Source organism: Ictidomys tridecemlineatus, chromosome 10, assembly GCF_052094955.1.
Source record: "Ictidomys tridecemlineatus isolate mIctTri1 chromosome 10, mIctTri1.hap1, whole genome shotgun sequence".
Lineage (NCBI taxonomy): Eukaryota > Metazoa > Chordata > Mammalia > Rodentia > Sciuridae > Ictidomys > Ictidomys tridecemlineatus.
Genome location: NC_135486.1, coordinates 135,639,172 through 135,651,329, shown reverse-complemented (window position 1 = coordinate 135,651,329; position 12,158 = coordinate 135,639,172). Strand labels below are relative to the sequence as shown.

At 47.1% G+C, this 12,158-nt stretch overlaps 2 protein-coding genes across 2 annotated transcripts; one reads left to right on the top strand and one right to left on the bottom strand.

Moving 5' to 3' along the window:
- Positions 1-378: 378 nt before the first annotated feature.
- On the bottom strand, positions 379-3,246 carry Snrnp25 (small nuclear ribonucleoprotein U11/U12 subunit 25). Its single transcript, XM_005323677.5, has 5 exons — positions 3,021-3,246; positions 1,967-2,057; positions 1,651-1,756; positions 1,049-1,123; positions 379-701 (listed from the first exon to the last, which is right to left on the bottom strand). Exons 1-5 carry the CDS (start codon positions 3,060-3,062, stop codon positions 644-646), a joined length of 372 nt encoding a protein of 123 aa, XP_005323734.1. The 5' UTR covers positions 3,063-3,246; the 3' UTR covers positions 379-643.
- A 161-nt stretch (positions 3,247-3,407) lies between these two features.
- Polr3k (RNA polymerase III subunit K) lies at positions 3,408-9,826 on the top strand. Its single transcript, XM_005323678.5, has 3 exons — positions 3,408-3,572; positions 4,949-5,036; positions 9,339-9,826. Exons 1-3 carry the CDS (start codon positions 3,462-3,464, stop codon positions 9,464-9,466), a joined length of 327 nt encoding a protein of 108 aa, XP_005323735.1. The 5' UTR covers positions 3,408-3,461; the 3' UTR covers positions 9,467-9,826.
- Positions 9,827-12,158: the final 2,332 nt, after the last annotated feature.

Genomic DNA, 12,158 nt, shown 5'->3' with positions numbered 1-12,158 from the left:
TACACCCATAGGCTGTTCCAGTTCCCAGGGAAGCCCCTCAGTCTCAGGAGGGTGCACTGTGCTCTAGGACCCTAGGGATGTGCTGCCACATTTCCCCACAATGGGATGGGGAAGGCATTGCTGTAGGGGACCCTGTGGGTAGAGGCCCCATCCACATCTGTCTCCAGACTGCTACTGCAGGCTCTGGGATGTGGGTTCTTGCTTCCCCACAAGCAAACAAAGAGCTATGAAGACCATGGTTACAGGCATGTGATGTGGCCACAGGGCTTAGGTGTGGCATCTTGGATGCCAGGAGTTACCTATACCAGTTCTCTGCCCTAAACACCCCTCTGTGATGGGATAGATCTCTCTATTAAGCCTCTTTGACTATTCAAAAAATGAGGCGAACAGACAGATTTATTCTGCACATAAGGCCAGGCCCACAGCCCTGTGGGAACTGCCATGTTTTAAGGTCTTTGAGCCCAGGCCAAGTTCATAGGAAAGCAAGGAACAAAGGTTTACCCTGTCCTGGTCCTGAGAACCCCAGGGCTCATGCTGACAGTACAGCGAGCCCAAATCTTTTCTGATGAGAGGATGGAAGGAGGGCTCCATCCTGCTGGGAAAGGACTGACCATCAGTGAACAGAGCTGTCCCTGTCTTAGGGTCACTTTTGCCTCAGCTTTTTGATGAAGGAAACCTCATCCCGATTCCGGATACCATAACTGAAAGACAAGGAAACAGACAGTGTCTGACCTATAGAAGGGTCACTTGTAATTCCCCCCACTTTGCCCCCCAGGCCTGTGAGAAACAAAGAGGATAAATGTGGTACTTAGCCCAAGAGGCTGTGTGGCCACCTTCCCAGACACTCCCATTGCACTGCAGGGGTGGAGCTGCCTGGAGCTGCTCCTCTGCCTGCTACTCTCCTAATAGGGAGTGCCCCAAGGAAGCTACTTGTGGGAAGGTGTCAGTCTGGGCAGGAACCCTGCTGCTACAGCCCTCTGGCAGAACATAGGGTACTAGAGGGCACCAGGCAAGATGCCCCACAGCTGAAGATGTGGTCTGAACTTACTCTCGGAGCTTCTTCCTGTCCTCTGTTAGCTTCTCTCCTGCAGAGGTCAGATGGTATGTCCTCCACACATAAGACCTACAAGAGGGGGCTCAGGTAAACCGTGTGCTGCCTTGAGCAGGATGAGGTGAGCTGCAGACATGACAGGCTCCAGCACTCAGCCCTAGGGCAGCTGCACTCCCTCTAGGCCTTTTTCCTGTGCAGTGCACATGTGAGGGGGTAACGTGTGAGCACTGGCCAAACACTTCACTAATGAAACTGGGGACAGTGCTAGACACATCTATAGGGTACTGATCCATAGGAGCATGAGGGCTGACAGGACCTAGGTGAGGACTGGCAGGAGACTCTGAAAAGTGAAGCATTCAACGAGGGAGACCACTTTCCAACGCTGAGGTCCAGAAGTATCCACAAGTGAAGATATCTGGGTGGGGTGATATTCATGAGAGTCTAGGAGCAGATGAGGCAGGAGTCCCAACACAGAATTGCTCTCTGCCTGAATCTGCAGCAAAGCGGTGGGAGTGTGCACATGTGTGGCTCAGAACTACTTCTTTGTGGAGCCCATACCACCCCCAGAAGCCCAAGGAAGAAGCTGCTGTTCCACTTACCAGCTGATGTGCTGAATGCCCCCTTCACGCTCCTGCCTGAGCTGCACATGCCTCTGGATGGCCTTCTTCAGGTCCAGGACAGTAGCGTTCTGCACTACAACCACAGCTGCAGCCATGGACACAGTGTGAAAAGATCCATGAGGGACAGAGCCTCAGATGACAAGAGAACCCAGAACTGTCAGGCTCTACTCTGCAGACTGGGTTTGTGGCTGCCCTAATATCCTTGGGCATGGCCCCCAAGGTTCTCACTGACCAGTCCTGCTAACATCTTGTCCACATGAATGTATAGGCCTAATGGGAGGAGGGCGGCACTTACGCATTACTTCCCCATCCATCTTGCACACTCGAACTGTCATTGCTTGACCATATTCTAGTGCTATCTGGGAATTGACCTCTTCCAACGTAACCTAGAGGAGACCAAAGGTGAACATGGGAATCCTGACTCTCTACCACCCCAAAGAACAACAAAGAAAAACAAGCTGATAGTGGCCAGAGAGTGGTGTCTCATTTTATGAAGGGTAAGAAGGGGCTCTTGCCTATATTTTAGGGTTTACTTAGTTGTTCAGCACCCCAACCTCATGTTTCACTCACATCTTTAGAGGAGTGAAGAAACAGGCAGGGAGAATGAATCCATATGGGGATGGGGCCTGGTAGGCAGAAGAATACTGGGCCCAATATTTCTCCCTCAGAACCCTGAGCATTAAGTTCCAGGCTAGGGCTCAGGACTAGGGTGAGTCAGGTGTACAAAACTTAGCAGGCACCAAAAAATGATAACAAGTGTTTTAACAGAAATACCTAAGAAAGTACAAGCTGGGTTGGGGATGCTGCTGGGTGGCACAGCATGTGCCCCGCAGGCACACAGCCTGTGATTCAGTCTCCAGCACCGTGTGTGTGTGTGTGTGTGTGTGTGTGTGTGTGTGTGTGTGTGTGTGTGAGTGTGTGTGTGTATAGGTGTAGAAGTTAATTTTAAAGATCCATGATGGGCAAATTTTTTTTTTTAAATTAGGTAGACTACTTTCTGTGCTAAAGCATATTGACGCTTGAGGCAAATGGAAAAATCAAGTAACAACGACCTAGTCTTCACGTTACTTTGTTTCCCACGGAGGTTCCCGCATCGACTTTGACTTTTTTTTTCCCTGTGATATTGAACCCAGGACCCTGTGCCTGCAAGGCAAGCACTCTACAAACTGAGCTACATCCCCCGCCCTCAACTTTGACTTTTTAAACATATTGTGTTAAAATACCTTTTACCTTGTGAGGAAGTGTTCTTTTGCCTCGGCCTGGCCAGGAAAAGCTTACTTACACCCAGAGATGCTGTCCTGGGCCGCCCGCGGCCGCCCACCCGCGCCCCGGGCGCTGCCCGCGCGCACCTGGATCGGGAGATCGCAGAGCAGCGGGTCCTGCACTACCATGGCGAGACCCTCCTGGAACACGTCCACGGCCTCGGAGTGCGGTAGCAGCTCCTCTTCGTCCTCATCGTCTTCCTGCTCCTCCGGCTGACGCGGGGCCTCGGCTTCCTCCAGGGTTGACACAAGCGAGCTGGGCTCGGAGGGTCCCGTCAGTTACCTCTGGAGAGGCGGAGCGCGCATGCGCAAGTAAGGCAGCTCAGCCATTGGTAAGCCGGAGGGGCGGGCGACTGAGGTGACCAATGAGGGGTGCGAGGCCGTCTGCTGCGGGGCGGACCGGGAGCGCGCAGACACGTGACTAGTGTTGGGCTGAGGGGCGGGGCGGCTGCGGTGACCAATGGGAATGCGAGGCCTCCTGCTTCCGGGAACGCGCAGACGCGGAGCCCAAGTGGCGGAGTCGGAGCTATGCTCCTCTTCTGTCCGGGATGCGGAAACGGATTGATTGTGGAGGAGGGCCAGCGCTGCCACCGCTTCGCCTGCAACACTTGCCCCTACGTGCATAACGTCACCCGCAAGGTGGGCCCGGGACGCCGGCTCTCCCCTGGTCGCTCCCATAGCCCGGTGGTATCGCCCTGGCCGGGCTGCGGCCTGGATCCTCGCGGGGACCTCTCTGCCACTTGCTCCGTGCGCGATGCTCACAGCCGTGTCCAGAACGGCCTGAGCAGGTCCCGGTGTTCCGGGAGCCCGCGCAGTCACCCCCCCTCCCCGCTATCTCGGGCTGCCCCCTATCTGGCGTCCCCGAGGGAGAGGCCTGAGGCTCTTCCAGTTGCCTTGCTTTATTTTCCCCATGGGACTTATTACCGTCAAATAGATTTTGTAGCTTGCTCATGTGCTGTATTTGTTAATCCTGGGACACACTCTCAGCAGGGCAGGGGTTTTTCTTTGTTCTGTGTATGTTTTAATCCGAATGCCCGGAGTGGAGTCTACTGCACAGTTGAGCGTACGGCAAATGAATGGTGTACACTGTCTTATGACTTGTTATTTTCCCTTGATAATTCAGCTAAAAAGTAATTTTAGGAGGTAGGTCTCGTTGAGTTCAGAGTCTACTTATTTAAAACAAATGACTCACACTGGACGAAGGGGGGAGACGGGAAGCAAATTTCGGATCTCCAGGCTTTTATTAAGTATTTAGCGATGGAGTCAACTGGTGGAAACCTGGAGTGGCTCAATTCTGGGGCGGAGAATGGGGCGGGCTGAAGCCGGGGGTGGGGGGGGGTGGGGGGGTGAGGGGTGTGGGGGGGTCTGGGGTGGGACAGGAAGGTAATTCCTGGGGTTCATTATGTAGGAGTCCTGCCGATCCCTTAGGGTGGGACAGGAATGTGAATAGGGAATTTTCTGTGGCTTATTGGGATCAACTGACCCATTAGCGAGGAGTGTCAGTCACCTGTATGTCCTTTTGTGTTCCTTGCACTGGCTGAGGCCTTGCACTGGCTGAGGCCTGGGATTTCAAATCACAAAAGCTTAGGGAAAATATTCTTGGACTTTTTTTCCTTATCCCTCAACTTAATCCTGACATTTCAGTAATGTCTGATAAAGTTCAAAGAAACAAAGTGTAGCTTGCTTTAAAAGCCTGGGGGAGTGACTGGATTACCCAGCTAAGTGCTACTGGTTGACTTCCATCTAAGCTGTTGTCCCTACTTCCACATCCTCAGTTGCAGCTTCCAGTCCTTGCAGAGGTCTCTGACAGCCCAGCCTGGAGGACAACCCAGCCATGGGACCTCCTGTTCCCCTGGAGTGTGTTGCTCTGTGCAGGCAGGAATTGTGTTATATTTGGCATCCACAGAGCTCAGGGAAGGAAGTTGCGGGCACTTGAGGGCTGCTGTGGTTTGGTGGTCCTTGTTTATATTGTTCACTTACTGGGAGTGTGAAGGCTGTTTTTGTTTGTTGTCTAGGTAACCAACAGGAAGTATCCAAAGCTGAAAGAAGTGGATGATGTGCTTGGGGGAGCAGCTGCCTGGGAGAATGTTGACTCTACGGCAGGTGAGAGACCTTTTCCATTGCTGAGCTGTGGATAGCTGTGAGGTTGCGGACTATGCCACTCCATGTTGAGTCTATGGTGTCCATGTCTAAGAAAGGGAAAGATAGGGCTGGGGTTGTGGCTCAGTGGCAGAGCGCTTGCCTAGCATGTGTGAGGCACTGGGTTGGATTCTCAGCACCATGTATCAATAAATAAAATAAACGTCCATTGACAACTGAAAAAAATAATAATAGGAAAGGTATTTTTCTTTATTAATTTGTTATTATTAAAATTTTGTCACCCCCCCAAAAAATATTGATACAAGCCTTGAAATGATACAAGCCAGGGTTGGATTCTTGCCGCAATCTCTTATTGTTGGTGAACCTTAGAGGCTTCTCCTGACCTCTCTGGCCAACTCATACTTGTAGGTTGTGAGCAAGAAGTGAGTTGTCCAGTGCTTGGGAAATAGGAGGCGCTCAGGGGACGGCTCTGAAGGCAGCAGGAATGATGGCAATAAGAGTCTACAATAAATTGTCTTCTTATTCTAATAGGGATTTTAGGAAGGTGATGTCAGGGAGTATTCAAGTGCAGGTTGGACAGAAATAGAGGTTTAAGACTTGATTCATGTTGGGTAGATATAGATGTGATTGGGGAAGCAGAGAGAAGGACCCTCAATACAGCCTGTTTTGAGGGGTAACACTAACTCAAGGTCAGTACTGTCTTTTCACCCGTAGAACATATAAGTATGTTATGGTAAAAGTTAGCATTGAGGGGGCTGGGGTTGTGGCTCAGCGGTAGAGTGCTCGCCTTGCATGTGCAAGACCCTGGATTCGATCCTCAGTACCACATAAAAATAAATAAGTGAAATAATGGTATTGTGCCCAACTACAACAAAAAAATAAATATTTAAAAAAAAAAAAGTTAGCGTTGGCCAGTCACAGTGGTGCATGCCTGTAATCCTAGTGGCTCGGGAGGCTGAGATAGGAAATCATGAATTGAAAGACAGACTTAGCAATGGTGTGGCAAGGTGCTAAGCAACACAGTGAGACCCTATCTCTAAATAAAATACAAAATAGGGCTGGGGATGTGGCTTAGTGGTCAAGTGCCCCTGAATTCAATTCCCAGTAGCAAAAAAAAAAAAAAGAAGTTAGCATTGGTAGAATTTGTTATTTAAAGGTGGATTATGGACCTGGACCTGATGTTAGAGAGTGTATAAAGGTGTTTTCCTGAGAGCAGGATTGTGTGGTTGGGGTGAGGTTCCGTGGTGAGCCCTTGCCTAGCATGTGTGAGGCACTGGGTCCACATCCCAGCACTGGAAAACATAAACAAGAGAATAGGATCATTTTCTCCAAATTAAATCAATTCCAAGGTATATCTGTGCCCCTGGGCATTTTGAAAAGGTGTGGGATGTGGTAAGATATGGGTAAGAACAGCTCCTGAGCTAAGAACAGCTGCTGCCAAAATGTCCCCTGGACATAGCCATCAATGGGAAGATAAGGCACGCATCCACTGTCCGGGGAAGCAATTCTTTTAACAAGGAGAATCTGTGTGGCATGAGCCCCAAAGTGCACAGCAGCCTCAAGCCACTATCTTAGTCCCTTGGTGTTGTTGTAGAAGAATACCATAGACTGGGTAATTTATAGAAAACAGAAATTTGTCTCTTACCATTCTGGAGGCTGGAAAGTCCAAGATCAAGGTGCTGGCAGGTTCAGTGTCCTCTGGAGGTCTGGCAGTAAGAATGCAGGAAGCAGAGACCCAAGGCAGCCCTGGGCAGTGAACCCCTTACTATGGGCCTCATAGCTCCTAAATTCTGTTTTCCATGAAGTCCTAGGGCTTGGATATAATTCTGCCAAGTTCATTGCTACCTTGTAACACAGGTGCCCCCCCCCAACCCACATGTACCCCTGTTCCAACAAGATGCTGCTCATTCCTTGTAAGATCCAGTCAGAATAGTCTATTTCAACTGTTGTTGGGACAGACTAGGCAAGACACTGAAGACGGCAGGAAACAGATTTATTTGGCTACAGCCAGGTTCAGAGGGCAAAGCTTTTGCTGTGATCAATCATCAATCCCCCTGAACCCCCAAATCAGGCAGTTTCAGAACTTTATACCCAGTGTGTAAGGGGAGGGGCTCAGAAGTTCACAATCTGCAGAAGTTCATACAAAAGCAGCTTTTTCTTTCACTGTTCTAGCTAGGCAGGTTAACCCTTTAAGGACGGCGCCTGAGGAGGGGAGAGCTTCTCGCCTTTCTTCCCTCCCCCAGCCAGCTGTTACCAAGGAGCCCAATTGGTAACCTCTTCTCTTTGAAATGTAAACATCTCTGTGAAGCACCAGCCTGGTTAAAGGATCTGTCTTTTTTATTACACTTTGCATTTGCAAACATACTTCTATAAACTGTGGTAAATATTATTACTATACTAAATAGGTCATAAATGTTTGTGAAAAACTAGTAAAGGGGTGTTTAGCACCTGGAGTTCTGATCTTGTGTGGCCAGGTAAGTTAAGCAACAGGAAATAGTAAACTTAACTATATTGAACTCTTTCCTAGAGATTCTTTTGCTGATATTCCTAAGGTCAGTTATGGGGAAGATTTCTGGAGAAGCTTAATTAAGATTTTCTGTGGCATAGGTGGTGCCACTATACAACCAGTATTCCTTTTTTTTTTTTTTTTTTTTGGTACCGGGGATTGAACTCAGGGGCACTTGACCACTGGGTCACATCCCAAGCCCAGGGTCTAACTGAGTTGCTTAGTACCTTGCTATTGCTGAGTCTGGCTTTTAACTTGCAGTCCTCCTCTCTCAGCCTCCCATGTTGCTGGAATCAAAGGTGTGGGCCACTGGGCCTGGCCCACAACCAGTATTCTGTTCACAACAAGTGTGCAGTCTCCAGGAAGAAGCCCCCTCCCTACAGCTCTTGTTTTCTCCTGAACCCTTAATAGAATCCCCTTAATGCTCCATTCATGACCCGACAGGCTTTTTCTAGCATTTACTTAAAAACTTCCAGCTTTAGCTGGGTGTGGTGGCTTGCACCTGTAATCCCAGCTACTTGGTTTTGTCTTCTTTTTTTTCCTTTGGTACTGGGGGTTGAGCTCCTGTCCCCAGTCCTTTTTTTTTTTTTTGAGACAAGATCTCATTGAGTTGTTTTGGGCTTCTCACTAAGTTAACGAGGTTGGCTTTGAACTTGAGATCCTCCTACCTCAGCTTCCCCAGTTACTGAGATTACAGAGCATGTGCCACCAGGCCAGTTCCAGCTCCTGGGGAGGCTGAGACAGGATGATCACTTGAGTCCAGGCATTCAAAGCCAATCTGGGCATCCATAGTGAGACCTGGTCTGTAATTGAATAAATAAATAAAATTAAAATAAAACTATTCTTTTTTAGTAAGCTTTTTTGCTGCTGCAACCAAAAGACTGATGACCATTTTAGAGTGGAATGAGTTTATTTGGAGCTCATCATTTCAGAGTTCTCAGTCCATAGGTGGTCAGCTATTGCTTTGGGATCAAGGTGAGGCAGGGATTGATGGCAGAAGAATGTGGAGGAAAGAGGTTAGGACAGGCCACCAGAAGCAAAGAGAATGAGAGCAGAGCCCACAAAATATAAATCCTAAAGGCACACCCCCAGTGACCCACCTCCTGTCACACCCTACCTGCCTACAGTTACCACCTGGTTAATCTCTTCAGGGGATTAATGCACTGATTAATTAAGACTCTGATAGCTGAATTATTTAACCTCTGAACTTTCTTGCATGATCTCACTCATGAGGTTTTAGAGGATGCTTCAAGTCTAAACCATAACACATTACATCGTCTATTCATTGCCCAGTCTCAGGTATGTTGTTACAGTAGCACAAAATAGTCATGGTGCAAGTTAAGTCTCCAACCAGTCTTCAGCCAGATTGAGAAGAAAAGTAGGATCCAGGTAGTGGGAAGGAGGTTTTTTTCTTGGTACTGGGGTTTGAACCCAGGGGTCCTTTATCAATAAGCCACATTACCAGCCCTTTTTATTTTTTACTTTGGGGACAGGGTCCCACTAAGTTGCTGAGTGTTTTGCCGAGTTACCAAGGCTGGCCTCAAACTTGCAATCCTCCAGCCTCAGCCTCTCAAGTCATCCGGGTTGCAGATGTGTGCCTTTGGGAGGAGTGTTTTCAAGGTCTTTCTGACTCCTCACTCTTAGTTGTGGAAATGATGTCTGTAGACATATTATTGCAAGGGAGGCTCGATGAGCAGGGAGGCTTCACACCTTTAACATAATTTTTTCCTCTTAAGAGGTAGGTTCTTCACCAGCATCATTTTTGTATAACTGGGTTGCTTGATTCTTCTCCTTGCCAGAGCCATGTCCCAAATGCGAACATCCTCGAGCTTACTTCATGCAACTCCAGACCCGCTCTGCAGACGAGCCCATGACCACCTTCTACAAGTGCTGCAATGCTCAGTGCGGACACCGCTGGAGGGACTAGGCCCAGCTACACCGTGGACGCCCAGCGGGATACGAATCATGTGTTCTGAGGGTCTTCGCTGGTGTAGTGGAAAGTTCGCCCCTTGGGATGGAAGACCAGGGTGTCAGGAAATGGAGCCCGCCTGCCAGTCAGGGAGTTGCTGTGTGTGGGGAGGAGACCCACAGGGAAGTGTGCTGGGTTTAAAGTCCTGCTCATTCGCCTTTTACATTCACTAGGCAGATGACATATTCTCACCACCAATGAATACTCCACTGTTTGCACAACTTAGTACTTTAAATTTTCCTAAATATTTAACTGTTAATTATAAACATGTAACCAAAATTTGTTTTGAATGTCTCATAAAAATGAAGTTTAATACTATTTTCTCAGTGGTTTTTTTTCTTTTTTTTTTTAGAGAGAGAGAGAATATTTTTTTTGTAGATGGACACAACACAATGCTTTATTATTATTATTTTTTTATGTGGTGCTGAGAATCGAACCCGGGTCCTGCCCGTGCTAGGCAAGCGCTCTACCGCTGAGCCACAATCCCAGCCCCAGTGTTTTAAATATTTTAAGAAATACCAAACCCCAAAGCACATTGATCTCTCCACATCAACTCCTATGCTTAAGTTTAAACAGGGGGGCTGGGGATGTGGCTCAAGCGGTAGCGCGCTCGCCTGGCATGCGTGCGGCCCGGGTTCGATCCTCAGCACCACATACCAACAAAGATGTTGTGTCCGCCGAGAACTAAAAAATAAATATTAAAAAATTTCTCTCTCTCTCTCTTTCTCCTCTCTCACTCTCTCTTTAAAAAAAAAAGTTTAAACAGGTTACAGAATTGCTAATAACATGGATATGAATTTCTTTCTTTTTTTTCTTTCACCAGATTGCCTAGGCTGTCCATGAGCTTGTGAACCTCCTGCTTCAGTCTTCTTAGTTGCTACTGCTTCCTTCCTTTTTTTTTTTTTTTTTTTGTGGTGCTAGGGATTGAACCCAGGGCCTTGTGCATGCGAGGCAAGCACTCTACCAACTGAGCTATGTCCCTAGCCCCACACTGGACTTATTTCATTTTTTAAACTTTCCTTGAATCGCTTCCTGGGGTTGCAATAAATGTGTTAGCGTGCTTTTATAGTTTCTATGTTAATCTTTCTATTCAAAGAAAAAGGACACCTCAGACTAGCTGGAAACAAGATCTAGTTGATAGATTGAATCTTGCTCAGGGCCCTGTCTTTACTTTTATTTATTTATTTATTTATTTATTTTATTAGTTACACATGACAGTACAATGATCTTGACAATTCATACATTTGAATCAAATGGGGTATAATTTCTCATTTTTCTTTTTTTAAATTTTTTTTAATTTTTTTATTTATTTTTTATTTTTATTTTTTTAAAGAGAGAGTGAGAGAGGGGAGAGAGAGAGAGAGAGAGAGAGAGAGAGAGAGAGAATTTTTAATATTTATTTTTTAGTTCTCGGCGGACACAACATCTTTGTTGGTATGTGGTGCTGAGGATCGAACCCGGGCCGCACGCATGCCAGGCGAGCGCGCTACCGCTTGAGCCACATCCCCATCCCCATAATTTCTCATTTTTCTGATTGTACAGGTTGCAGAATCACATTGGTCATATAATCACCTATATACATACAGCAATAATAATGTCTATTTTATTCTGCTGCCCTTCCTATCTCCCCAGGGCCCTTTCTTTAAATTATTTCTAAATCTTCACCTCCTACCAAATCTCTCTTTTTTTTTTTATTATTTGTTTTAATTACACATGTCAGTATAATGACCTTGACATATCATACATTTGAATCAGATGGGATATAACCAAATCTCTTAATAGCGAATTCTTATGAAATCATGAAACTCAAATTTCTGCCTTTGATACTTTTTTGAGACTGGTATCTTTTCCAGAAATGATGTCATCTTTACATGGAATTGTGATTATTTTCTCTTATTATAACACATTGACCAGGTCCTGAGCCCATTATACCTAATTGTTTTGTTTTGTTTTTCAGTACTGCGGGGATTGAACCAGGGGTGCTCTCCCATTGAGCCATACCCAGACTTTATTATTTTTTTTTAAGACAAGGTCTCACTAAGTTGCTGAGGCTGGCCTCGAAATTGCCATCTTCCTACCTCAGCCTCCCAAGTTGCTAGATTACAGGTGTGTGCTACTTGACTTTGTTTATTTTTTGAGACTAGTTCTCACCATGTTGTCTAGGGTAGAACTCCTGGACTCCAGCCAGTCTCCACCTTGGCCTCCTGAATAGCTGGGACTACAGATGCAGATACATGCTGCTGTGCCTGGCACATATCCTTAGTGTCTTCTGCCTGGGCTATTAGTGTTGTTTCCTTAGGCTCCAGTTCTTGTGTTTAAGGTTGTTGGGAGGTGGTAGGGATCAGTTGTATAGATCATGGACTCTGAAGCTAGCTTGGTGGATAGTACTTCCTCATCTGTACAATGGAAATGGTAATAGGTGGTTTCCAGGTTTATAAACCTTTTTTAGTTTTCTTTTTTTGCCATACCAGGGATTGAACCCAGGGCCTTGTGCATGCTAGTAGAACATTTCAGGTTCTACTGAATGGGTCTTGCTGACTGTGCAGATCCTCCTGCCTGCAGCTGTAGTTCTCTGCCGCCTTTGCTTGGGGCTGGTTGCAGTGCCCAGCTCAGCCTTAAGGGCATGACTCCTCAGATCAGCAGTAGCATC

Bases quoted from the DNA above. Each gene is read 5' to 3' on its own strand.
- Snrnp25 (XM_005323677.5), bottom strand. From the start codon at position 3,062: ATGGTAGTGCAGGACCCGCTGCTCTGCGATCTCCCGATCCAG. The intron at 2,058-3,020 runs GTGCGCGCGGGC...GGTCTCCTCTAG, and splicing joins TCTGCGATCTCCCGATCCAG to GTTACGTTGGAAGAGGTCAA. The intron at 1,757-1,966 runs GTAAGTGCCGCC...CCATGGCTGCAG, and splicing joins GATGGATGGGGAAGTAATGC to CTGTGGTTGTAGTGCAGAAC.
- Polr3k (XM_005323678.5), top strand. From the start codon at position 3,462: ATGCTCCTCTTCTGTCCGGGATGCGGAAACGGATTGATTGTGGAGGAG. The intron at 3,573-4,948 runs GTGGGCCCGGGA...TTTGTTGTCTAG, and splicing joins TGCATAACGTCACCCGCAAG to GTAACCAACAGGAAGTATCC. The intron at 5,037-9,338 runs GTGAGAGACCTT...TCTCCTTGCCAG, and splicing joins GAATGTTGACTCTACGGCAG to AGCCATGTCCCAAATGCGAA.